Source organism: Bos javanicus, chromosome 17 (assembly GCF_032452875.1).
Source record: "Bos javanicus breed banteng chromosome 17, ARS-OSU_banteng_1.0, whole genome shotgun sequence".
NCBI classification, from domain to species: Eukaryota; Metazoa; Chordata; class Mammalia; order Artiodactyla; family Bovidae; genus Bos; species Bos javanicus.
The window spans coordinates 61959958-61987792 of record NC_083884.1 but is presented as its reverse complement, the minus strand read 5'-3'; the positions used below and the strand labels follow the sequence as shown (position 1 = coordinate 61987792).

General features: G+C 45.1%; 2 protein-coding genes across 10 annotated transcripts in view; both read left to right on the top strand.

The window, feature by feature from the left end:
- Nucleotides 1-4228, top strand: part of RPH3A (rabphilin 3A) — a 293375-nt gene extending 289147 nt beyond the window's left edge. For all 9 annotated transcript variants that reach the window (XM_061384969.1, XM_061384968.1, XM_061384970.1 and 6 more), the window contains 2 exons: nt 941-1037; nt 2022-4228. In XM_061384969.1, coding sequence (XP_061240953.1) covers nt 941-1037; nt 2022-2152 — 228 coding nt within the window. In that variant the 3' untranslated portion in view covers nt 2153-4228. The remainder of the gene's footprint in view (nt 1-940; nt 1038-2021) is intronic.
- A 4522-nt stretch (nt 4229-8750) lies between these two features.
- Nucleotides 8751-27835, top strand: part of LOC133228423 (2'-5'-oligoadenylate synthase 3-like) — a 28340-nt gene continuing 9255 nt past the window's right edge. The window contains 7 exon segments of the mRNA XM_061383852.1: nt 8751-9048; nt 9841-10150; nt 12682-12866; nt 14960-15192; nt 16009-16207; nt 26275-26535; nt 27347-27635. Coding sequence (XP_061239836.1) covers nt 8869-9048; nt 9841-10150; nt 12682-12866; nt 14960-15192; nt 16009-16207; nt 26275-26535; nt 27347-27635 — 1657 coding nt within the window. The 5' untranslated portion in view covers nt 8751-8868.

Here is a 27835-nt window from a genome sequence, read left to right as displayed (position 1 = left end):
GCCCCAGCTAAAGCCACTCTCCAGATGCCCATTTAAGGCATTCCTTCCTCTGTATTCGCACCGCGACTTGTCAGGGACCTAAATCCTCAACTCGTGGGCACTAGGTTACAGGCCAGCCACGTAGCTGGTAGACGAAGCCATTAAAGTGGTGATTTAGAAAAAAAAAGAATTATTAATAAATAAAGAATAAAGTAGTGATGTAGAAAAAACTGCTAACATGCAAAATTGGTTTTTACCATCCCTTATAAAATGGAAAAGGGAAACCACAGTACAGTATATTCATATGGTATTTCTATAATTTAATATTTGAATATTTCATATGATACAAAATTCAAATTAATATTCACATTGTTTTTTTAAGTCATATACCAATATGGTCACACATGGGGAATGTTGACTGTGGTCATTCTTGAGTAGATAGATTACAAGTTTGGTTTTGGGTTTTTGTAGGGGGGCCAGGGTTGCTTCCGTGTTTGTTTTAAAAGTGAACATGAGTGAATTTTATGATTGGGCAGAAGAGTTATTGAAAAAATCAGGTTATCTGAAAACATAAACACCTAAACCTCAACTACCTTTAATCTCTGAATGATGAAGAAGAAGGAAAACCACTTCAGAAGCTATCAGAATGTAAGGACTGAGTTCATGTCTGTCTACCTTCAAGGAAATGTGACCAGAATCAGCCTTCTTAGAAAAACCCCACCAGTCTTCCCAACTTCAAGCAGAATCATTGAAAAGAGAATTATAGGGCCTGGGGGCTTTGTTATACAGAGTGTTTGTTGAAAGGGGATTATCAGGCCTAGGGTAAAGACCCCCTTGATTCCAAATAACCAATACAAGGGCCTCCCCTTGGTCCATGCACCCTTGGACTCAGCCTCTTAGCTCCTGATGCTGAAGACTCAGAGAACCCTGTCACTCACATACCTTCCTCTGCTGCGTCTAGGAATTTTTCTATGACATCAAACACAGTGACCTGGCGAAGAAGTCACTGGACATCTCAGTCTGGGACTATGACATCGGCAAGTCCAATGATTACATTGGTGAGTGCTCCCAGCTCCCAGGCAAAATGCTATCCTCTATCCTCCCAGGAGAAGAGAGCCTTACCCAGGGATGCAGAGTTTTGAGGACCCTGCTTTACTCTGGCAATTACTTTGTCCAAATGCAAAGTCAGGACCCAGGGTCCTCATTTGGGTCCAGTTTGGGTTACAAAGCTGGGAAGATTGGATCATGATTTGTTTTTTTGCTGAACAAATCACCTCCAGTGGAATAAACAATTGCAGAGGAGAGGAGTATGTGGCCTCCGCAGAAAATAGGGTGCAGAGGACATCTCCTTAGGCTATTGGCAAGTCCAGGATGAAGGTTCTATTGTTCCCAGTCCCCCTCCAAATAATGAGGAAGCACCATCATTACCTGTGGAGCAGGGAGGGAATTCCAGACAATGCATACAGCTCCAGCAAAGGAGTGCAGGTGGGATTGAGCAGGGTGATGAAACAGACTCCTTGGAAATGCATGATGAGTCCCCAGAAGTAGTGAGAGAGAATTTCAGTGAGCAGAGTGGTGATTTTAAAAAGGTCTTTAGGGACTTTCCTGGTGGTCCAGAGATTAAGAATTCTCTGGATTCACCTCCCAATGCAGAGAATGTGGGTTTGATCCCTGGTCAGGGAGCTAGGATCCCACATGTTAAAAACATTAAACAGGAGCAATATTATAACATAGTCAATGAAGACTTTAAAAAAATAAAGAAGGTCTTGAAAAATAGACAGTGTAGTTATGACTTGATGCCACAGTAGGGAGCCATTGCAGGTTCTTAAGCAGGGAGTCTGTAGACAAAGAAAACCAGTGGTAATAATAACATCACAACCACAACTTCCAGGAGAAAGGGTGGATCCCAAGTGGCTGGCTGGGTGGGTGGTCACTACTTGGTGGCAGGTTTTCCCCCAACTAGACACTTGGGTCTAGAATGAGATTCCTGTGCATTCCTCCACTCTGACCACCTGCCCCTGTCTTCCCCTCTTGTCCTCCAGGAGGCTGCCAGCTGGGGATCTCGGCCAAGGGAGAGCGCTTAAAACACTGGTACGAGTGTCTGAAAAACAAGGACAAGAAGATCGAACGCTGGCACCAGCTACAGAATGAGAACCACGTGTCGAGCGATTAGGGTGGTGCCCAGGTCCCCAGGTCCATGCCCCGATCTTGTGCCCCTCACCCCCACCCCTAGCCTGCCCCAGCTGCCCGTTACATTCTTGTCTCTCTTCTCGACACCTTCCCCACCCATCCTTCCTGGAGCCTGCCTTTGAGGTCTCCCCTGCACCACGGACATTGCCACCAATAACTTCAACTCTCCGCGATGCTGCGATGCGGGCTCTGAATCCAGCCTGTCTCAGATCCCTCCAGGATGGAGCCGTAGGGATGAGGAGAGTTTCACAAGGAGGTTGTTCGTTTAACAACCTCTCAGCCCGGGTGACTTACAGAGGCTCTTCATCATTTAGGACTGTTTTTAGACCCTCCTGGCCTTGGACACACCTAACATCCAACCGCCTATACCTTCAGCTGTCAGCAGAGCCAGACAAGGTCATGAGGATGAGCTCTGGGACAGAAATGGAGCATCCCAGCTCCCCCCCACCACCTCTTCACATCATGCACTCAATTGCCACAAAACAGACCCCCGTGTTTAAACTCTCCGGTGACTAGGAACACACTTCCCAGCTCTAGATGCATCTAGAAATGACCTTGCAGAATACTCCAAGGGACTGGGTAGTCCCCTCTTTCAAGATGTTCCCTATTTGCTTCCTAGCAGACACTAGCCCCCATTCTGTACCACCCCTCTCCCACTTCTCCTCCTTCCTTTCGCCCGATGCCACATTCATCTTTATCTTCTCACCCCCTTATCTCTTCTCTCCGCCCCCACCTCTCGCCCCTTCTTCTTTCCCCTTCTCTGAGGGGATAGGATAGCAAAAGCAAAAACGTGTATCTTAACACAGGCTCACCTCCTCACCTCCTCTCACCAGCCTAACGAGCAAATGCTGAGAAACTGGCAAAATCCTGAACTACCACTTAGGTCCCTGCTTCTGTAACCACTTCTCCCCTTGGCAGAGCCGGGTGTACTTGGACCTTGGGCCGCTCGCTAGCACTGCCCCGGGTGCATGGCAGCATCCAGCAAGCTGTGTAGATGCTCCGCTCAGATGGCCTTTCTCAGCCCCTGACCTCCCCAAGTGGGTGCAGAAGGTGTTCAAACCAGAGCCCTGGTTTCCAGGGGGCCTCTCTATAGAAGCCACCAGTCTCCTTCCTTGGCTCTTAGTTAAATGAACACATGACCCGTTCCCCTCACTCTCTCTCTCTCTCTGACTGTATCCTGTCTCTAACTCAGAATCGTCTCTGGTCTCTCTGTCTCTCTCTGTCTCTTTATCTCTTGCACCCTGTTCATTGTGTTGGGAGAATAAAACACCATCGTGCACATAAAGCGTTTGAAAGTGACAGATCCTGACACCAAAGGCTTTTGTTCCATCCTGGATTGTTCAAGTCTTTCTAAAATTTTTTTTTAATTGTTTTAAAGGAGGAAAAGGCAATGAGGTCAAACTTTATAAGATTTGAGTCCAGGTCATCTCCAGTGCCCTGCGAGAAAGGCTGGATTTTTACCCCCCATTTCCAGTAAGTCTTCCTCCATGAAAATCACCCCATTCTCTCCCAAACCCCACCATTATCTACAGAAGTAGCCAGATGGACACTACACTCTCGCTGTCTCCAAACGCACACCTGTTAACCTTCCCTTTCAGGGCCTTCCACCCCCAGCTCCCTTGACAAGTCATTGGAAGGCATTGATTTCTTGCCTTGAATAACCATTTTCTAGATGCCAGGCAGCTCGCCTTCTCTACAATGGCCAGCAGCTTCCTGGCTGCCATCTTCCCTGCTGACCCTCTCTCTCCCCAGGGGCTCCCTTGGTGCCCATTCTCAGCCCACCTCCTTCTCACGGTTCGCCCTTAGGAGAAAGCATGCTGGCTGTGTCGCCCAGGCCTAACGCTGGTATTGGCGCTGGACTCAGCATGCGGCTAGCTCACAGTGCCTCGGTCCAGGCGCGCCCCTTCCCTGACAGATGTAAGCACCTCCCTGCCTTGAACACACACACACACACACACACACACACACACACACACACGCCCTCTGGTGCATGCAGAACTACCCATCGCCTTTCTTTGTGATGATGTAGCCAAAAATAAAGTAGGAATATCCAGGAAAACCGGTGGCCTGGGTTTTTGTCCTCTCTGGTTTCTGGAAGCTTTCTCTTCCTGCCGACATGCATGATGCCTACTCAGATAGTCAGTATTTAATGAGCATCTACTGTGTTGCAGCCCCTGGGGTTACAACAGTGAACAAGGCAGATGTGGTCCCCGAGCCCATGAAGTGTGCTTTCTGGTGGATTTCATCTTGGAAAGGTAGGCTCCAGCCAACTTGGCTGAGCTCACACCCTCCTGGAAGAATGCTTTTTGCTGGTGTCCACTCAATAAGAAGGGGACATCCTCCTCTTCTCCTACCTAGCCCAGCCTTGGGGAAAAACCCCTAGTGGTTGTAGAATCAGATAATGTCAAGGCTGAAAGAGACCATAGAGTTGAGCCAGAGTCTAGTTCAGTGAACTCACTTATCTGACAGATGAATAACCCAAAGTCCAGAGAAGGGAATGGCACACCCAGGGTCTCATGGCTGCAATGCCAGGAAAGGAGCTAGATCAGTAGACTCCGCGTGCACTGCTCTTAACGCACCAATCCAAAAAGGCAACTCACCAAATACCTCCTTTGTATTCTAGCACTTTCCATCCTGTGGTGAGCCTTTTCAGAGAGGATCCCTCAGTTGAGATTCTCAATGGTCCTGAATGTGAGCTAGTAAGTAAACTAACTTTTCAGAAGGATTTGGAAACTCCCTGCAAGTGCAATTTTTCAGCTCACACCAAGAGTGCTTAAGCAACTCATCAGGAAGGTTGGTTACCTCTCAGAAGGAGCTGACAGTTCCAGCCAAGGGAAACTTCTCTTCATGCCAAGTTTGAGGCAGTTTCCTTTTCTCATCCCCAAAAGGGTGGTTTTCGAGGTTGGGGACAGAAGCTGGCATATTAGAATCACCTGGGGAGATTCTTTTTTTTTTTTTTCAAACTACTGTGTTTGCCCTGCCACCTTCTCTGCTCCCTTCACATTCTGCTACACCCTGGGGACGGGAGGTATATTTGAAAACATTTCCTGGTTGATGGCTTGGTCTTCCCACCTCCATCATGACTTTGCAAACCTCTGCCCTAAAAGTCCGTCAATTTGCCTCCAATCCCGTCAGCTGCCACCAGGTGGAGAGAGGTGCCCTTTAGGGCCACAGAGCTCTCTCAGGAATGGCAGGAGACCCGAGTTACCACTCTCTTTCCTGTGCTCATGGTGCACCACTAGACACTACTGCTGAGCAAGATTGAAGGCAGGAGGAGAAGGGTCGACAGAGGATGAGATGGTTGGATGGCATCACCGACTTGATGGACGTGAGTTTGAGCAAGCTCCACTTTCCTGATGGACAGGGAAGCCTGGCATGCTGCAGTCCATGGGGTCGCGAAGAGTCAGACATGACTGAGTGACTGAACTGACTCACTTCCCACAGAACCTACGAGCAGCATCTATGTCCTGCAACACAGCACTCTACACCCAGCATCTACTATCGGTCAGTCCTGAGCAGCTGAAAAGAAGAAGCCTAATTTCCGCCTCTAAAATGGTTCATCTCCTTACCTGGGCATGAGGACACCCTTAATGGGCTGAGATGAATACATATGAGGAAAGTTTTCATATATATCAGTACACCTAACTTGGCTAATTTTCTTTTTCCCCACTGAAACCAAATATATCAAAGAGGGGATGCTGTGTCCTGAAAATCACCTGACCAGGAAAGCACACCAGCTATTTAATCTTTTCAGTGTAACATTCAGATCCTGACTGTCACTTCCTAGCTGTGGAACCTAAACTTTCTGAGTCTCAGTTTCCTCATCTGGAAAATGGGGGCAATAATAAAGACCTCAAATGGGTGAGACCAAGTTGTCAAGGTCTGGTCTCCCCTCTGGGTTGACAAAGGTGAAGGCCAAGGGGCTGGTGGCCCCTGGTGAAAGCTGGGCACAAGCCAAGTGGGTTAAACACCCAGGGTCTGAAACCCCCTGGGCTGGCCCCACTTCAGCTCAGTCAGACTTGCCAGGGGCCTTTCCTGATAAGGTTAATTAATAATAATAATCCAAGCACCATGGAAACAGAAATGGTTGTCCATGCTCGTAACAGGTGTAATATTTTGCTTGGCTCTGGCCCAAATTTGTTTCTTGAGCTTGAGCGAGTCTCTTCCTCCTATGGGTCTTCAATTCTGTAGGCAGGACATCAGAGTGTCCTGATTCTCTCACTGGGTTCCCCAGGCCCACAATGTGCCTTCATTTCCCAGTCATTCAAAGAAGACCTAGACCATACCATTGAAGGCAGACCCCCTGACTAAAATCCCGTATAATCTGTCTCACATAAAACACACGAGAATGAGCCATCTATGATTTCCTGTGCCTGTTTCTTTAAAGGAAACAAGAACATAAAGCCACTTGCAAAGGCTTAAGGGCCTAATTCCGGATTTTTCCAATTATGCCCTCAGTTCTTTCACAGTTGTCTCACTCATACTTAACTCTATGCGATGTTTTACGGAACTTGGCTTTATTACATCTTGCCAAAGAATTCAGTGCTGGTTTTCTAAGGACAGATCTCTTTTGCACTAGGGGCATCACCGACTCAATGGATATGAGTTTGAGCAAACTCCAGGAGATAGTGAAGGACAGGGAAGCCTGGCGTGCTGCAGTCCCTGGGGTTGCAAAGAGTCAGACATGACTTAGCGACTGAACAACAACAAGGATTTGTTTACATATACTTTTTCAAAAGTATATATTTCATTAATACGTATGATTGCCCCAAAGTCATTTGGGAGCAAACAGAATCTCTGATAAACACTTATTCCAAATGGATGTATAGAGTGTCACATAGTTGGATACCCGTCCCTTTTATGGTTCCAAATACCTTAGGCATGTCAATATTTACACAGAAGAGGTGAGGAGTGTCAATTAATTGATGAGCTGGCTAAGACAAGGGTGATTCAGAAAGTAGCTAACTGTCACTTACAGACCACTTCACCCAACAGCCAAATACACATGTTTCTCCAGCTCACGTGGGACATTCACCAAGAAAGACCACTGTTGAGCCCACAGGATGGGGCTCAGATTCAAAAGAACAGACAGCATAAAGTATAGAATTAAACAAGAAATGAGGAAAAGAAAGATACTTGGAGAATTCCAGCATCTTTGGAGATTACCACATGGGTCCAAAACTCTAAGAGACGGAAAAATTATTTTGCACTCAAGGAAAGGAAAAAAAATAACCAACTAAGATCTTGAGATGCGATGAAAGCAGCACTTAGAGGAAAACTTTTAGCACTGAATGTATATATTAGAAGAGGAGAAATATCTAAACTCAGAGATGAGCTGGTGGAGCAAGAGGTGAAAACATTCTGGGGTGATTTCGTAATTGGTGGAGATAAGACATGATTTTGGCAGTCATAAAATGTACAATGTAGAGTGAACCATAGAGTAAACGTTGAGCTTTGTTTAATAATAACATGTCAATATCAGTTCATCTTACCACACCAAAGTCAAAAATAGGGGAAATGATGGGGACATAAGTGAACTCTGTCCAGTTCAGTTCAGTCACTCAGTTGTGTCTGACTCTTTGCAACCCCATGAACCACAGCACGCCAGGCCTCCCTGTCCATCACCAACTCCTGGAGTTTACCCAAACTTATGTCCATTGAGTTGGAGATGCCATCCAACCATCTCATCCTCTGTCGTCCCTTCTCTTCCTGCCTTCAATCTTTCCCAGCATCAGGGTCTTTTCAAATAAGTCAGCTCTTCACATCAGGTGGCCAAAATATTGGAGTTTCAGCTTCAAGTGAACTCTGTACTTATACTCAATTTTTCTGTAAACCTGAAGCCTCTTTAGGAAATAAAGTCTATTAATCAAAAAGGGGGGAAAGTACAGGACAACGTCATTTAGAAAAAAAAAGACACTTTGTCCGTTAACCTGTGGTGGGGGGGAATATATATATATATATCTGAAAAGATCTACACCAGAATGCTTATAGATGTAGTTCTTGAGGTTTGGGATCCTAGATGGTCTTTACACTCTCTTATTTTCCTGGCATTTTTCTTTTTGAAATATGCAGGTAGTGCTGTAAAGATTACAGGAGACTATAAAACAGTTTGGTAGGCAACCAAAAAAGACAAAAGAAATCTCCCAAAATGTTTTTACTTATAATTTCTCTTGGGTGAGGTACTAACCTGGGTTAAAAAAGCAACATTTTCAGAATAGTGTCAAGAAAGGCCTAATGCTCTAGGGCAGGGGTCCCAACCAGGCCACACAGCAGGAAGCAATTGGCTGGCGAGCAAGCAAAGCTTCATTGGGGCTCCCCATTGCTCACATTGCTGCCTGAACCCCCTGCAAGAATTCATATATCTTCTTCCAAGAAACCAGTCCCTGGTGCCAAAAAGGTTGGGGACTGCTGTCTAAGGGGCTGGTTAAAAACAAAAAGTCTCAGAAAACAAGAGAAAGAGGTGGGAGACAAAGGTCAGGATCAAAGAGACACTTAATTTCTTCAATGCAAAGAACAAGGGTATGGCTCCTCCCTTCTGACGAAATGATAGCCCAGATTCTGACAAGGCTCTGCCTTTTCAAGGAAATGAAACTCACGGCAGCCTAGTTCCAGGCAGCAGAAAAGACAGAAGCTAATAGGTTTAGGCTACCAGTTCTGCCTCCCTTCAATGGTTCTTCTGCCCCTTCCTGCCTGAACATCATGAAGAAACTCAGAAAAACCCAAGCCAACAAACTGGATGAGTTCATCGAAGACCACCTCCTGCCACACAAGGAGTTCCGAAGGCAGGTTAATGAAGCCATTGACATCATCTGCACTTTCCTGAAGGAGACGTGCTTCCAAGAGGCCGTCCACCCTTTTCGGGTGTCCAAAGTTGTGAAGGTGAGTCTAGAACTGCCTGGCTGGGGAGAAGCGGGGCTGGTGAGCAAGCGTTTCCACAGAGACAGACAGAGAGCAAGAGGTTGAGGTCTCTAGGGCTGGTGGTTTCTGATTTATCCATGCCAAAACTATAACCACACTTGTGAAAATAGCTTCTGGGGAGAGGGCATCCAACTATAAGTTTTATACAAATGTCCTGGGGAAGTGTATAAACCACCTAGGTCACGAATCTAGGCAATCTGAATCCTGGCAGTATCTACAGTTCACTAATCTTTGACCAGGCTGGGGTCTCACCATTTCTGCAGAGTCATGAGCTGGTTAAGAGTATAGGTTTTGAAAGCAAATAGCGCCTGCTGGCTGTGAGGTCTTGGGCAAGTCACTTAACCTCTCTGTACCTTGGTTTCCTTATCCAGAATTTTCAGCAAATCAAGTAAAGTCAGCCATGGGCCAGTTTACAGTATTAATCACATAAGGTCATAAATTACAAGACGTAAAGAACACAGACTTTAGAAAAAGACAACCAGGGTGTGAACAGCATCTCTGTCACCTACTAGCTGTGTGACTTGACTGATACATGATCTCTCTCAGCATCCGTTTCGCCATCCGGAAGATGACAACAGATAGTAACAGTAGCTAGATCCCAGAGTTCTTGTGAGCATTCTAGGAGTTACAGCCTTTGATGCCTTCAGAGCAGTGGCTAGCGCTCAAAATGTTAGTGATTGTTCTCAGCATTTTATTTAGGGAGGCTCTTCTCAAATGATAAATGTCAGTTCTCATTCTCATCACCTGTTTTAGGGTGGCTCCTCAGGCAAAGGCACGACCCTCAAGGACCTCTCAGATGCTGACCTTGTCGTCTTCCTCACCAATCTCACAAGTTTTCAGGAAAACTTTGAGCACCGAGTAAGATTCATCAAGGAAATTAGGAGACGGTTGGAAGCCTATCAAAGACAGAAAACATTTGAAGTGGAGTTTGAGGTCCTGAAGCAGCGAAAGAGGAAGCGGCGTGCTCTCAGCTTCGTGCTCAGGTCCCCCTGGTTCTGCCAGGGGGTAAAGTTTGATGTCCTGCCCGCCTTTGATGCCCTGGCTAAGTACTCCCAGTCACAAGGTATTTCAGCCTTTGTCCTATGTCAGGGATTCTTTCTTTCTTTTTTTTCATGGTTTTGAGCAGAAATCTCCCTCAGTTCAAGAGCCTTTTAAAACATCCCGTCAACACGGGGAGGAGATCTTAGTATCTCTCTCAGAGCAAGATAATTAGGGTCATACTCAGCCACCATGACAATATTAAACAGCAAATTGGTACAAATTCGGGGTAAGATGTTTCTTTTTTTCATCTTATTTATTTATTTATATTGAAATATAGCTGATTGACAAGGTTGATTCCTGTTGTACATCAAAGTGATTTGGTTTTATGTATATACACACACACACATACATACACACACAATTCTTTTTAAAACATTCTTTCCCATTATGTTTTATCATAGGATTTCTGTTAACTGGAGGGTAGTTGCTTTACACTGTGTGTTAGTGTCTGCTGTGCAACAACGTGAATCAGCTATAAGCATACACGTATCGCCAAACTTTGAACTGTGTCTGTGAGCATCTGTGCTTCATCGCAGTTTCTTTTGTGCATCCCTAATAAGATGTGTCCTAAGGTAATTACTTTGTTTTACACCATTTTGACTTAACAAAACTTTCACAGGAACACTCTACTTTTGAATAGTGGGGATAAGTGTGTAAACTCTTACCATCCGTAACCTCCTTGTGACAGGTTTATAGCCTGTTGGACTCACTTGGTACCTCTCACTTACCTTCCTCTTGATCTCTTACAGAGCTTTATCTGTTGTGCATCTCAGGATCAAAAGAATATATTGAAAATTGAGCTCATGGGGGATGGTACTGACAACACCCTGTTTTCTCTAAGGCACAATGGATGCTAGGCTGCCTTCTGCAGGAACAAGAAGTATTTTAAGAGAGGTTGAAATCTGGTCTACTTGTGGTCACTCAGTCTACACTAGCCCCACATATATTAAGAAATGTGAATACTTTCCTTGGGAGAGAGGACCATGTCTTGATTTATCTGTCTTTTCTAACTACTGGCTTTCTGGTCCAGATTTTCTACAGTGACATCCTCCATTATTCCCAGTTGGCTCATTTTTTTTCCCTTAACCCTTTGTGCTCCCTCACATTTTGTATGTTTGTTTATTATAGCCAGGCTTACTAGTTCTACTTATGCCAAAGTGTGTGAACCTTACCTTACTAAAAATGAGGAAGTTACACATAAAACAGATCACCAACAAGGATATACTGAATAGCATAGGGAACTATTGGAAAAGGACATGGCAACCCACTTCAGTATTCTTGCCTAGAAAATCCCATGGATGGAGTTGCCTGGTAGGCTAGTCTATGGGGTCACAGAGAGTCGAACACAACTGAGTGACTTCACTTTCAATAGGGAACTATGTTCAGTATCTTATAGTATATCTTATCTATTTATAACTGAATCACATTGCTGGACACCTGAAACCAACACAATATTGTAAATAAATTAACTTCAAGTCGTTCAGCTGTGTCCAACTCTTTGTGACCCCATGGACTGTAGCCCGCCAGGCTCCTCTGTCCTTGGGATTCTCTGGGCAAGGATACTGGACTGGATTGCCGTTCCCTTCTCCAGGGGATCTTCCTCACCCAGGGATCAAACCTGGGTCTCCTGCATTGCAGGCAGATTCTTTATCATCTGAGCCACCAGGGAAGCCCAAGAATAGATAAATCCCATCCCCCAAAATTAGGCAGCATAGATCTGATGTAAACTCAGAATGTTAATTTCATCTATTTTTCAAAGCATGAGGAACCTCAGCAAACTTATCCTGAGCATTAGCATCTATAGACAATCTGCAAGATCACTGGGACAGGGAGCAATACATCTCTGAGGTTCAATTTCCGCTGTGTACCTTGGAGGCACAAGGCATATTCCATGGCCTAAATGAGACAGACAGAGAACCTCTTTCCTGGAGCTTGACCATATGAACACCAGGAATGAGATGATGACTCGCTCTGACAAAAACCGAATATGGGGATCCAAAAGAGAGAGGTGGGGATCAGAGGACTTTCACAGACAGGGCAACAAGGGAGGTGACCTCTGACCTGAGGCCTAAGGGATGAGAAGAGGCCAAGCACGCAAAGATCTGGGGGTTCCAGAGGAGGAAACAGCAGGTGCAAAGACAGGAATGAACATGGCATATTTGAAGAAGTGAAGCATCCAGGGGAGTCAGTGGCAAAGGGATTGAGGCAGGAGGTAAGACAAAGGAGGAGATAGGTCTCACCATCCGTGTGGGCCACTTTGCGGACTTGGAATTTTATCCAGAGGTCCTAGGAAGCAAGAAGTGGAAGGATCAGGTTTAAAGGGCTCTGTATGGGCTGTGGAGGATCCAGGGAGGAGGGTGCCGCCACCTCTGCTGAGTCCAGGTGAGAGACGATGGGTGACGGCAGTAGAGGCGGGAGAAGGGAGGACCGGGGATGGACCTCAGGCCCCCTGGCTCTGGGCCTGCTGACCTCCCCACTGGCCCCTACGGCCAGTGAGCTTGTCTAGAGAAGAGAAGAGCTGATGCCTTAAAGTTCTGGATGCCTCCTCCATAGCTCAGGTGACTGAAGATTACAAACCTAACCCTCAAATCTACGTCCAGCTCATCCAAGAGTGTGAGAACCTGAGGAGAGAGGGCGAGTTCTCCCCCTGCTTCACGGAGCTGCAGAGAGCCTTCCTGACGGAGCGTCCGGCCAAGCTGAAGAGCCTCATCCGCCTGGTGAAGCACTGGTACCAACAGGTATGGCCGGTCCCATCTGGGCAGAGAGCCGAGGAGGAGGAAGAGGGGAAGGGAGAGAGTGAGGACGGGAGAGGAGGGAGGGAGGCGTGGAGGGAGGGAAGGAGCAGGGAGAGGTGTGGGGAGGAGAAGAAAGAAGAGAGGGAGGAGGGGAGGAATCAGAAAGGATGCGGGAGGCAGGAGGGAGCCGGATGGAGACGGATGGAGAGGAGGGAAGGGCATGGAGGAGGGGAGAGGGCAGGAAACAAGAAGGAAAGGCTGAAAGGAAGAAGGTGGAGGTGTAGAGGGTGTAGGGAGGGGGAAAGGTTAGGGAGAAAAAAAAGTAGGGCCTGCCTGGGATGGGTGCCAGTGGACATCTCATTCTTCCTAGTCTTCCCACATCACGAAACGAGAGCTCCATCCTTCCAGCTACGCTGGGCAGAACCATGGGTCCTTCTTATCTTTTTCACACACATACCCACTCACACACCCATCCAACCAGTCTGCAAGTGGCTTGGACCTGTATCTAAAATAAACCCATTATCATCGATTGCTACCGTCTCAGTCACTTCCACTGACCCCCATACCCTCCCCCCCACCATAATCTCAGGAGGCTCACAGGATCTGCCCTCACGCTCTCCGAACCCCTCTCTCTGCCCTCTCACCCCCACTCCCAGGCTGGTCTCTCCTCTTCATTAGTTCTCCAAGGAGGAAACTCTACTCCAGCCTCAGGGCCTTTGCATGAGCTTGTTTGTTTGTTTATTGTCTATCTCCCCACTAAAAATGTCCACAAAAGAAGGGCTTTGTATATTTTATTTATATATATTGTATAAATATACATTATAATATTGTATATTTTATTCATTGCTGTCGCCACAGAACCTAGAATAGTGCCTGGCACATAATACGTGCTCACTGGGTAATTATTCAATAAATTAATGAGTGCTAACCCCCTACTCCCCGCCTCCCAACCCACACTCTTTTATTCACTTCCTGACTGTCTGAATTTGGGCAAATGAAGTAACCTCTTGTTTTGTCACTTGTGAAGAGTAACGTGGCCCAGCAACACTAAATCATATGCCATGACGATGCGCATATGGTTTGTTTGGGTAATTTGCACATTTTAACATTAATTCCTCAAATCCATCATCACTATATCTTTCCATTTATTTTTGTCATCTTCAGTTTCTCTCATCAAAGTCTTATACACTACAGGGTACAGGTCTTTCACCTCTATGGTTAAATTTATTCCTAGTTTTTAAATCCTTTTTGATGCAATTATAAATGGGATTGTTTTTAAATTTCTCATTCCAATAGTCTGTTATTCATGTATAGAGGTACAACAGATTTCCATGTGTTATTTTTGTATCCTACAGTATTCCTGCATTCAGTCTTCGATTGTCTTAAGTTTTTGGTGGTGTCTTTTGGGTTTTCTATGTATAATATCATGTCATCTGCAGATAGCAATAGTATAACGTCCTCCTTTTTGCTCTGGATGTATTTTGTTTCTTTTTCCTGCCTGATTGCTATGGACAGACTTCTAATACTATATTGGATAAATGTGGGGAGAGAGGGCGTATATGTCTTGTTCCCGATCTTAAAAGCTTCCAGCCTTCACCACCGAGTGTGATATTAGCTGTGTGTTGGTCATATACGGCTTATATTGAGTTATGTTCTCTCCATACCCACCTTGGAAAGAGTCTGTATCACATACAACTGTTGAATTTTCTCAAATGTTTTTTCTGTATCTGGGGAAATGGTCACACGCTTTTTATCCTTTATTCTCTTAATACAACTGTATCAATTGATTGATCTGTGATACTGAAGCATCCTTGCATCCCTGGAATATATCTAACTTGATCATACTGTATGACCTTATAATATATTGGAGAATTTACTTTGCTAGTATTTTGTGGAGGATTTTCACATCTATGATAAATCAGGCCTATCGTTTTCTTTTTTGTGCTGTATTTGTCTGGTTTTGGTATAAAAGGAGTTTTAAATCGTCTCTTGATCCTCACTTTTCTGGAATAGTTTGAGAAGTATTGGCATTAACTCATTAACTGTTCATACAAAAGCTGAAAAATTCATGTTTCTAATTTTTTTCCTCTTCTCAGTGTAAGAAGAGACATGGGAAAAAACTGCCCTCACAGTATGCCCTGGAGTTGCTGACTATCTATGCCTGGGAGCAGGAAGGCTCAAAAACAAAATTCAAGACAGCTGAAGGATTTCGGACTGTTTTGGAGTTAGTCCTGAAGCATCAGGACCTCTGCATCTACTGGAAAAAGTATTATGACTTTGAAAACCCTATTATTACACAATGCCTGAAAAGACAACTTGAAAAACCCAGGTACTCTATCCTCACATGGCTTAGATCCCCATAAAATGAAGCGCTGATTACAGCTGTGGAACCCTGGAAATTCAGGAAAAAATAGGGTTCCACATTTATTGATCATCAGCTATTGTCAATCATGCTGAGTGCTTTACTCTTACCATGCAATTTAAATAATAAATTTAAATAATAACCCGCAACCCTGTGAGGCTGGCACTGTGCTAACCATTACACAGATTAACTGAGGTTTGGAGAAAGAAGGGCTTGTTCAAACCTTTACAGAAAATGAGTGAAATAACTGAAATTTTACTGACATAACAATAGCTACAGCAATAATAAAAATTGCTTCCAGGAAGTAAGAGCTTGCTGTAAGACAAAAACACTCTGATAGAATAGTGGAATTTTGGTTATTAAACCTGTCATGTATAGACCCCTCATTATGTTTCAGTTACTGTTGGGAGCATGTCAAGTGCTTCTCTAGATCCTCATACAGCATCCTTTGAGGCAGGGATTTTCAAATCTGCCCATTTCACAGATGAGGATACTGAGGACTAGAGATTCAGGTGACCTGCCCAGAGAGACACCACTACTAAAGAGCAGAGGTGAGATTGAAACCGGGTCTCTCCAGGCCCAAATGCAAGCCTCCTTCACCTCGTGTTCAATGCCCACTGTAGGGCAAGGCACCCAGGTCACAACCCAGGGAGAGGTGTCCATGGGCCCTCCAACTGCCCCCAGAAACAGTCTACCCAGGCTGGTATTTTGCCCTGCCGGGAGCTCTGAACACCCCAGACACAGCCCATGTACTCACCTGTCCTCTCTGACTGTTGTTTCCAGGCCTGTGATTCTGGACCCGGCTGACCCGACTGGAAATGTGGCTGGTAGAGAGCCACAGAGGTGGCAGCTGCTGGCACAGGAGGTTACAGTCTGGCTGAGGTATTCGTGCTGTAAGAATCAGAATGGGTCTCCAGTGAGCCCCTGGAACGTGCCAGTGACACCTCCTCATTACTTATCTGACCTGATATTGATGGCATGTTGAGATAACAACTTCTAGAAATGCTACTTAGTCAAATGGAGTTTCATCTCAGTCTTTGTATTCTTTCATTGTGGTTACTAGAATATGTAGAATTATACCTGTGTGTGCCCCAGAATGAATCACTGGCTTAGACAGCAGGCTTACCAACTTCCATTGTCACCCTGCCTTGGTACCAAAACCAACGTGTCATTGACAAAAGTCCATTCCAGAAAAACTCCCATAAGGACACACAAAAGATCAAGATGTTCTTATTGCCTGAGTCACTGGTCACCTAAGTGGTTGGAAGACAGTCTTTGGCTTCTCCATATTGCTGTTCCTCCTTTGAGGCCTCCAGCATCCCCATGAGATGGGTTTTACTTTGATTCTCATTGTAATACATTGAGACATGGCCACTCACTCAGAGTCCCCTGATGAGTGAGAGACGAGAGTGTGAAGTTAGGGTTAGGGTCCTTCTTGCTATGAAGCTCCTGCTCTTTGTTGCCGCTCTCAATGTGTCTTCATACACTGAATTTTTCTGTTTCTCATTTGGGGACCATGACAAGGGATATAGCAGAGCCTCAGTGGAGGGAACATACTCGGCTGAGGGTCCCAGCTACTGCCCTCTGTGATCCATCTCCACGTTGACACCAAGCCACGCTGCCTACCTGCAGCTCCCAGACAATGATCATGGGTGCCAGAGACACTCAGGCAGCCCCATTCCTGAGAGGCAGGGGAAGCTCCGACATGGGACACTGGTGAAAGGACTCTCCACGACCTTGCTGGACTTTGTCTTGACGGCAGAGCCAACTGTCCTTCCTTCTTGCCTTCACCCAGAGTCAGATTAGATCAGGGTTGTCAGCTTTCGCAGCTTCCATAAGATCCCTGATCACTGTCTCTCACCTGGGTGTTTCCCCAAAGAACAAGCTCCCACATTTAATGTCACATTGGCATCTGCTCCTTAGAGTGACCCAGACCCACACAAGCACCTCTGCCACCACCCTCAAGGTAGGTGTGGGCTCTTCAGCAAATCCTAGCTGTGATGACCCGAGGTGCCATCCTGGTCATCCTCAGCCATCACCTCTTCTCTTGTCACTGCCTACGAGGTGGCTCCTAGATGAAGCCACCGTCTCACCCTCTCCCCACCCCATCTCAACCCTCATTCCTGCTCCTTGGCCGGGGCTTCTGTGTTTATCCTTTGTATATTTGTGTTCTCAGAGGCTTTGACATCTGGGCCCTGCTGATCCTGGAGAGACTGCCCTCCTGGGGTTGGCTGTTTCCTAGACACAGCCAGCAGCTCACCTGTTGGCCTTTCCCATGCAAACCTGTCGAGCCTTTCCTCTCTGCTCCACTGCCCAGACTCAGAGCCAGTCTGAGCCACAACCCACCCTGCCCCACTCATGCTGGGACCAGGTACCAGATGACTCAGGAAACCCCTTCCTCTCCACAGCCCTCTTACTTTATTCATACTTGCCATCCAAAGACTGCTTTCCCTGCCTCGCCTGCCTTTCCCAGAGAAATGACCATCAAGGTCTTGGCCTTGTTTTTCTCTAACTCGGTCTGCCTCACGGAAGACCCTGGGGGTGTGTGACAGGCTGTGTCTCCTGTTTCTAGGGACCTGGGAGGACCATACTTGGTCACTGATTTAAACATGAGAGTGAGAAATATGGTTGTTTTTAAACAAGAGGAAGAATCCCAAAGTGTCTTCAAAACTTGGATCCTTACTCTCTAGTCTCTTGTATCTCGATTTCCATGTCCATGTCGAGTCTTTCTGAAAATGGGATTCTACTCGCCATGGGGTTTTGTTACCACTGTGTTATCTTTAGCACATGTATCTCTTCATGCGTAGAGGATACTTTGGAATCACACGTAATTACCATGTGGGTGGTCTGCTTGTATTGTTTTCTGAGAGTGTTTCAGAATTACATATAAAGCTACAGTCACTAGTAGATTAACTGAATTGGTAAATAGTTGCTCAATTGAAGAGCCACATGGATCATATGGTAGCTGCTACTGCTGCTGCTAAGTCGCTTCAGTTGTGTCCAACTCTGCGCAACCCCATCGACGGCAGCCCATCAGGCTCCACCGTCCCTGGGACTCTCCAGGCAAGAACACTGGAGTGGGTTGCCATTTCCTTCTCCAGGGGGTCTCCCAACCCAGGGATTGAACCCAGGTCTCCCGCATTGCAAGCAGGTTCTTTACCAGCTGAGCCACCAGGGAAGCCCAAGGCCCTCGTTATTTTGTCATTAACCCCTTATCAGATAGTGGATTGTAATCATTTTCTCTATTTCCATTCCCTTTTCTCCCTTTTATTTTATGCCTGTTTTTCATTTTTATTTTATATTGGAGTATAGTTGATTTACATTGTCTGTTAGTTTGAATGTACAGCAAAGTGATTCAGCTATACATATATCTATTCTTTTTCATCAATTACCTTTTCACTTCATTGTGTTTTTTCATTTGCTGGGCAGAAGCTTTTTAGTTGGATTAGTTCCCCTTTGTCTATTTTTGTTTTATTGTCAGTGTTTTGTTTACACAGTCAATTACTCTTTGGCAAAGTTGTCAAGAATATACAATGAGGAAAGGACAGTCTCTTCAATAGATCAAGCTGGGAAAATTGGATATCCACATGCAAAAGGATAAAATCACAACTTTTCTTCCAGCTTGCACAAATATCAACTCAGAATAGATAAAGGCCTAAACATAAGAGCCGAAACTGAAAAACTCCTAGAAGAAAACACAGGGAGAAAGCTTCAAGACGTAAAGTTGGCAAGACTTTATGACTATCATATCAAAACACAGACAAATGGGTGTGAGGTGGTGGTCTGTACTAGTTCTGCTGTGTGGATGCCAGGTATTCCGGCAGCATTTGCTGAAGGGACCGTCCATCCCCACCGTTCTGCAGAACCACTTCAGACATATGTCCAGAGTCATCTGTGTGTGAACCTGTGTTATATCATTGATCAATTTTTGTGTCCTTGGTTTAATATTACCTTTACTAATTATGATAGCCTGATATTAATTCTCAGTGTCTTGTAGAAAACTCTGTTCTATCCAAACTAATGTCTTCTCTTGGCTCTGTCTATTTCTATGTTAATATTATACTCAGTTTGTGAATTTTCACCCAAAATACAGGGAGGCATTTGATTAGAATTCCATAAATTAGTTCAGGGAAAATGACATCCATGTAATATTGACAATTCCAGTCCACAAACTTGGAACTTCTTTCCATTAATTTTCTTCTTTAATTACTCTGTAACTACAGTTTATAGTTTTTCCCTGCATTGCTGTTACATATGCTTTCTCATATTATTCCTAGATATCCATATTTATATTAGTGTACTTAGCAAGTGTTCCTAAATTTCCTTTGTAATGTTGGTTTCATGAAGACCTCAATGTTTTCAGTGGCTATGTGGATTATAGTATGATGAGTGAGCTTTATACTTTTCTTAATTTTGTGGTTTTGTTGTATTCTGCTGTAAATCTATATAGCTTATATGACCACAAGAAACAATAAAGCATTTTCTTTCAAAAGTTTTTTGGATAAGTGTTTGTCAGCTGAACTCTGATGATTTGGTCAAAGCTGGTAGATGCAGGTGACACAAAGCTCGAGGGTGGTGCACTTCAGAACTGCTGGTTCAACCTCAAATTCATGAGACTCAGAACAGAGAAGAGAGCATGTAAGGGATGATGGTCATGCTCGTAAGAAATCTGAAACACCCGAGTCATAAATGCCTCATTGCCCAGAGCTGAGTCCTCATTCTGGGCCACTTCCTGCTGAGGAAACAAAACTGGGGAGAATTGAGATTAAAGCAGAAGAGATGAGGGTGGAGTTCTCTGAGCTACCTGCCTTCCGGGCTCCCAGCTCCATGGGAGCTGTCCTGTCTCAGGGCTTCTTTCTCTCTCTGTCATGTTTCTGAGCAGAAGTCTCCCACAGTTCGAGAGCCTTACCAAAATGAGGTGTCTCTAAAAAGTGGAGCAGAGATCATCATATCTCTCCTGGGGCAGTCGTGCCTAAACCAAGCAGGCAACAGGAAACAGTAAATTGGCACAATCTGGGGACAAGACATTCTTTATGGAACCCCCACCAGGCTTACTTGTTTGAATTATGGCAAAGTGTATGAACTTAATTTTTCTAACAATGGGGCAGCATAGATTGATCCTCTGCAGTTGGGGACCTGAGAGGTACGCTTTTTCTTTTTTTTTAGAGGTGTACTTTTGTGGGATTTGATACATAGGAAGTTTTTAATTAATACCTGCCATTATGATTATAAATAATTACCATCACTATCTTACTCACAGCAAAGAGTGTTTAGTAATGATCTCTCCAGCCTGGTTCAAATTGTGGTGCCGGAGAAGACTCTTGAGAGTCCCTTGGACTGCCTGCATGGAGATCAAACCAGTCAATCCTTAAGGAAATCAACTCTGAATATTCACTGGAAGGACTGATACTGAAGCTGAAACTCCCATACTTTGGCCACCTGATGGGAAGAGTCGACTCATTGGAAAAGACCCTGATTCTGGGAAAGATTGAGGGCAGGAGGAGAAGGAGACGACAAAGGATGAGATGGCTGGATGGCATCTCCGACTCAATGGACTTGAGTTTGAGTGAACTCTGGGAGTTGGCAATGGACAGGGAGGGCTGGTTTGATGCAGGCCATGGGGTTGCAAAGAGTCGGACATGACTGAGTGACTGAACTGAGACCATTAGCCAATTTAAGATCCAATAAAAACTTTTTTGAGGGGCTTCTCAGGTAGGTAAAGAATCTGCCTGCCAATCCCTGGGTCAGGAGATCCCCTAGAGAAGGAAATGGCAACCCACTCCAGTGGGATTCTTGCCTGGAGAATCCCATGGACAGAGAAGCCTGGTGGGCTGCAGTCCATGGGGTCACAAAGAGTCAGACATGACTTAGTGACTAAACTACCAAAAAGATTTTTAAAGTCAGAATCGCCCTTTATTTTGGTTCAGTATTTGATACCTTTAAAATTCCCTTTTGTGTCTCCTCTTTCAGTTTATCCTGTGAAATAGTTCCCAGAGTGATAAAAAAAAGTTTCTCCCAAGAAATGGAATATTTCCTGCCGTATCAGTAGAGACTATGAGACCTTCAAGAACTAACACCCGAAAAAGATGTCCTTTTCATTATAGGGGACTGAAATGCAAAAGTAGGAAGTCAAGAGATACCTGGAGAAACAGGAAAATTTGGCCTTGGAGTACAAAATGAAGCAGGTCAAAGGCTAACAGAATTTTGCCAGGAGAACTCACTGGTCATGGCAAACACCCTCTTCCAACACCACAAGGGAAGACTCTACACATGGACATCACCAGGTGGTCAATACCAAAATCAGATTGATTATTTTCTTTGCAGCCAAAGGTGGAGAAGCTCTGTACAGTCAGCAAAAACAAGGCTGGGAGCTGACTGTGGCTCAGATCATGAACTCCTTATGGCCAAATTCAGACTTAAATTGAAGAAAGTAGGGAAAACCACTAGACCATTCAGGTATGACCTAAATCAAATCCCTTATGATTATACAGGGGAAGTGACAAATAGATTCAAGGGATTCGATCTGATAGAGTGCCTGAAGAACTATGGATGGAGGTTTGTGACACTGTACAGGAGGCAGCAATCAAGACCATCCCTAAGAAAAATAAATACAAAAAGGAAAAATGGTTGTCTGAGGAGGCCTTACAAATAGCTGAGAAAAGAAGAGAAGCTAAAGGCAAAGGAGAAAAGGAAAGATATACCCATTTGAATGCAGAGTTCCAAAGAATAACAAAGAGAGATAAGAAAGCCTTTTTCAGCGATCAGTGCAAATAAATAGAGGAAAACAATGGACTGGGAAAGGCTAGAGATCTCTTCAAGAAAATGAGAGATACCAAGGGAACATTTCATACAAAGATGGGCTCAATAAAGGACAGAAATGGTATGGACCTAACAGAAGCAGAAGATACTAAGAAGAGGTGACAAGAATACACAGAAGAACTATACAAAAAAGATCTTCATGACCCAGATAACCACCATGGTGTGATCACTCACCTAGATCCAGACATCCTGAAATGAGAAGTCAAGCGCACCCTAAGAAGCATCACTACAAACAAAGCTAGTGGAGGTGATGGAGTTCCAGTTGAGCTACTTCAAATCCTAAAAGATGATATGCCAGCTCAATATGCCAGCAAATTTGGAAAACTCAGCAGTGGTCACAGGACTGGAAAAGGTCTGTTTTCATTCCAGTCCCAAACAAAGGCGATGCCAAAGAATGTTCAAACTACCACACAATTGCACTCGTCTCACACGCTAGCAAAGTAATGCTCAAAATTCTCCAAGCCAGTCTTCAACAGTACGTGAACCATGAACTTCCAGATGTTCAAGCTGGATTTAAAAAAGGCAGAGGAACCAGAGGTCAAATTGCCAACATCTGTTGGATCATAGAAAAAGCTAGAGAGTTTCCAGAAAAACATCTTCTTCTGCTTTATTGAGTATGCCAAAGCCTTTGACTGTGTGGATCACAACAGACTCTGGAAAATTCTTAAAGATATGGGAATATCAGACCACCTGACCTGCCTCTTGAGAAATCTGTATGCAGGTCAAGAAGCAACAGTAAGAACTGGACATGGAACAACAGGTTTGTTCCAAATAGGGACAGGAGTATGTCAAGGCTGTATATTGTCAGCCTGCTTATTTAACTTATATGCAGAGTACATCATGAGAAATGCTGGGCTGGATGAAGCACAAGCTGGAATCAAGATCGCTGGGAGAAATATCAATAAACTCAGATATGCAGATGACACCACCCTTATGGCAGAAAGTGAGGAAGAACTAAAGAGCCTCTTGATAAAAGTGAAAGAGGAGAGTGGAAAAGTTGGCTTAAAATTCAACATTCAGAAAACTAAGATCATGGCATCTGGTCTCATCACTTCATGGCAAATAGGTAGGGAAACAATGGAAACAGTGAGAGACTTCATTTTTGGGGGCTCCAAAATCACTGCAGATGGTGACTGCAGATGGTGACTGCAGACATGAAATTAAAAGACACTTGCTCCTTGGGAGAAAAGTTATGACCAACCTAGACAGCATATTAAAAAGCAGAGACAAAAAAAAAAAAAAAAAGCAGAGACATTACTTTGCCAACAAAAGTCCGTCTAGTCAAAGCTATGGTTTTTCCAATAGTTATGTATGGAGGTGGGAGTTGGACTATAAAGAAAGCTGAGCATGGCAGAATTGATGCTTTTGAACTGTGGTGTTGGAGAAGACTCTTGAGAGTCTCTTGAACTGCAAGGAGATCCAACCAGTCCATCCTAAAGGAAATCAGTCCTGAATATTCATTGGAAGGACTGATGTTGAAGCTGAAACTCCAGTATTTTGGCCACCTGATGCGAAGAACTGACTTGTTGGAAAAGACCCTGATGCTGGGAAAGATTGAAGGCAGGAGGAGAAGGGGATACCAGAGGATGAGATGATTGCATGGCATCATCAACTTGATGGACTTGAGTTTGAGTAAGCTCTGGGAATTGGTGATGGACAGGGAAGCCTGGTGTGTTGAGTCCATGGGGTTGCAAAGAGTCGGACTCGACTGACTGACTGAACTCAACTGAACTGATGTCAGTAAACAAGGTTGTCACAGTCATCAGCAATTGCAGCCCTTCATGTGAGCTGATGAGCCCTAAGGAAACTCAGGAAGAAAGGTGAGCCCTGAGGAAAGGAAGCGCAGAATGTGAAAGCAGGAAGTGTGTGCTTGTCACTCAGCTGGGTCTGACTCTTTGTGATCCCACAGACCTGGGCTTCCCTGGTGGCTCAGTCGGTAAAGAATCCACCTGAAATTTTGGAGACCTGGGTTCGATCCTTGAGTTGGGAAGATTCCCCTGGAGGAGGGCTTGGCAACCCACTCCAGTATTCTTACCTGGAGAATCCCCATGGACAGAGGAGCCTGGTGGGCTATAGTCCATGGGGTCGCACAGAATTGGACATGACTGAGCAACCAAGCACAGCACAGACTGCAGCCCGCCAGGCTACTCTGCCCATGGGATCCTCCAGGCAAGAACACTGGAGTGGGTTGCCATTTCCTTCTCCAGGGGATCTTCCTAACATTACCCCCAGATAGCTGAGGTGCATATCAAAGGAATGATTTCAGTGAGCCCTGACTCTGACATCTTCCCATACATAGGAAAGCACTCTATTCCTTAACTTGAGATTGTTGCTGGCCAAAATCTTGGCTTTCTCAGCCCCGCAAAGCCAAATAAAAAATACAGAGATAGAGTTTGGAAAAAACAGAAAGGTGGCTTTAATTCTCAGCCAGCAGAGAGGGGAGCTCCATAAACTCATGCCTTAAGAACTGCACCCCCCGCCCCCCAGGGACTTTTATAAGATAAGGGCTTCCAGTCAGGAATCAGTGATGAGGAACAAAGGTGTTAGGATCTTGACTTGTTCTTCTTGCACTGTTTTAAACACAGTCATAGGCTGGCATCAGTAACCCAGTAATTGAATCTGGCAGTTTGGCGGCTCTGCGGCTATCTTTCCGATATATAAAAAGAAGAACTTTAAGGGGAAGAATGTTGCAAGCGTAAACACCAGATACAGGATGTATTTAGCCCAGCAGGCCTCAAAGAACTGGCATTGACTAAGCACTCTCGAGCACACACACAGAAAGGAAAATAGGGGTGAGCTGTAGCTCCTGCAGAGTTAGGAGGCAGAAAAGCAAACTTACAGACATGCAGAGTTAGGAGCAGTTAAAGTTAAAAAAAAAAAAAAAAGACCCTGACGCTGGGAAAGACTGAAGGCGAGAGGAGAAGGGGACAACAGAGGCTGAGACGGTTGGACAGCATCATCGACTCGATGGCCATGAGTTTGAGCAAGCTCCGGGAGTTGGTGATGGACAGGGAAGCCCGGCGTGCCGCACTGAACTGATAAAGTAAAAAACCTAAGAATGTTCAGGCCTGCTCACTCTTCTCTTTATCTTCTTTGTTCTCCGGAAAGGGAAAGAAAAAAGCTCATTCCTCTATTTTTTTTTTTTCCCCTTTTTGCCTCAATGGGATATCTGGTTTTCTTTAATTTACCCAAAAACTTTTGATGTCCAGACTACCTGACCTATGTTGCGAAACTTCTAGACAACCTGGCTCCTCCCCTCGCCTCCTTGGAGCAGTCTTCTCAGGGTCACTTGAGAGGCTGTCTCCCCGGCTTAAAGTGCTAAAAATTCCCATCGAATAAAACATAACTCTCAACTTTTATGTTGTAAATACTTTTCAGGTCGAAAGTCCTCTTTACAAATTAGGACAGAGAGGCATGCCCGGTTACATTCGTGTTCAAAGCTGCACAGCTAGGGACAGCTCACAATTTTTCTGTCAACCTAAAGAACTAAAGTTTATGAAAAAGTAAAACATATAGATTCATGCCATAAAAAAAAAGAGAGAGAGAGAAATTATGTTTGTGTGTATGTGTGCGTAAACCTAGAAAAATATCTCACAAGACTAACCAAAGTAGTTATAGTTGTAGTCTTTGAGGTTTAGTATTAGGGGTGGACTAAACACTGCTTCCGGATTTTTCTGACTGTTTCTGTTTGCAATATACATGTACTGCTGCAAGGATCATGCTGCTGCTACTGCTGCTAAGTCACTTCAGTCGTGTCCAACTCTGTGTGACCCCATGGACTACAGCCTACCAGGCTCCTCCACCCATGGGATTTTCCAGGCAAGAGTACTGGAGTGGGGCACCATTGTCTTCTCCGGCAAGGATCATAGGAGACTATAAAACAATTTCGTCCACAATGAAAAGAGGAAAAGGAAACCAGAAATCTATCTGTAATTGTGATTAGTCTTGGGTGAAGTATTAACAGTTTAAAAGCAGCTTTTCAGAGTACAGTCTGAAGACAGACCAGACATGCTAGTCTGCCTGGTAAAGGCAGGGAGTAGTTCTGGGGTTCTGGAGGAAAAAGCTGAGAGAACTGACAGGTTTGTGGGATCACAGGAGCCTTTGGCAGGAGTGTTTCATTTGCAGAGAGACAAACTAGAAACAAAGATTCAGGACAAAACTCCTCCCTTTCAAGGAACGGAAACCAGCAGCAGCATAGCTCCTCCCTGCCAGTGAAATGAAACTTAACAGCCCCCTAGATGCAGGCAGCAGAGGAGACAGAAGCTCACAGTTTCAAGCAGCAGCTCTGCCGCCTCTGGCTCTCCAGTCCCCAGCGTCATGGTGGAGCTCAGTGATACCCCGGCTGAGTCTCTAGACAAGTTCATCGAAGACCACCTCCTGTCAAACGAGGAGTTCCGCACCCAAGTCAAACAAGCCATCGACATCATCTGCACTTTCCTGAAGGAGAGGTGTTTCCGATGTGCCCCTCACAGAGTGTCCAAAGTTGTGAAGGTGAGTCCAGAACGGCCTGGCTGGGGAGAAGGGGGGCTGGTGAGCAAGCGTTTGCACAGGGACAGGCAGAGAGCAGAAGGCTGAGGTCTCTGGGGCTGGTGCTTTCTGATTTATCCATGCCAGAACTATAACCACATTTGTGAAAATAGCTTCTAGGGTGAGGGCATCATCTGTAAGTTTTTAACAAATTCCCTGGAGAGGTGTATAAACCACCTGGGTCACGACTGCTATAGAGATAAGCAATCTGAATCCTGGCAGCATCTACAGTTCACTAATCTTGACCAGGCTGGGATCTCACTATTTCTGCAAAGTCACGAGCTGGTTAAGAGTATACGTTTTAAAAGCAGATAGCACCTGCTGGCGGTGAAGTCTTGGGCAAGTCACTTAACCTCTCTGTGCCTCAGTTTCCTTATCTATAAATTTCAGTACCTTATAGGACTTGCAGATCAAGTAAAGTCAGCCACGGGCCAGTTTACAGTATTAATCACATAAGGTCATAAATTACAGGGAGTAAAGAATATGGACCCTGGAAAAAGACAACCAGGATGTAAACTGTATCTCTGCCACCCACTAGCTGTATGACTGAACTGATACATGATCTCTCAGCATCTGTTTCCCCATCCGGAAAATGACAACAGATAATAACAGTAGCTAGATCCCAGAGTTCTTGTGAGCATTCTAGGAGTTACAGCCGCTGATGCCTTCAGAGCAGTGGCTAGCACTCAAAATGTTAGTGATTGTTCTCAGCATTGTATTTAGGGAGGCTCTTCTCAATGAAATGTGTCAATACTCATTCTTATCACCTTTTTAGGGTGGCTCCTCAGGCAAAGGCACGACCCTCAGGGGACGATCAGATGCTGACCTTGTCGTCTTCCTCACCAATCTCACAAGTTTTCGGGAACAGCTTGAGCGCCGAGGAGAATTCATCGAAGAAATCAGGAGACAGCTGGAAGCCTGTCAAAGAGAGAAAACATTTGAAGTGAAGTTTGAGGTCCAGAAACAGCAATGGAAGAATCCCCGCGCTCTCAGCTTTGTGCTGAGGTCCCCCAAGCTCGACCAGGAGGTGGAGTTCGATGTCCTGCCTGCCTTTGATGCCCTGGGTGAGTGCTCCCAGCCACAGGTTCTTACAGTCTTTGTCCTATGTCAGGGCTTCTTCCGCTCTCTTTTCTTGTCTCTGAGCAGAAATGTCTCTCACTTTGAGACTCTTATTAACCAAGGTATCCCTTCAAGTGGGAGGAGACCCCAGCATCTTTCCTGGGACAAGAATGCCTAGGGTCACACTCAGCCACTGAAGTGACGT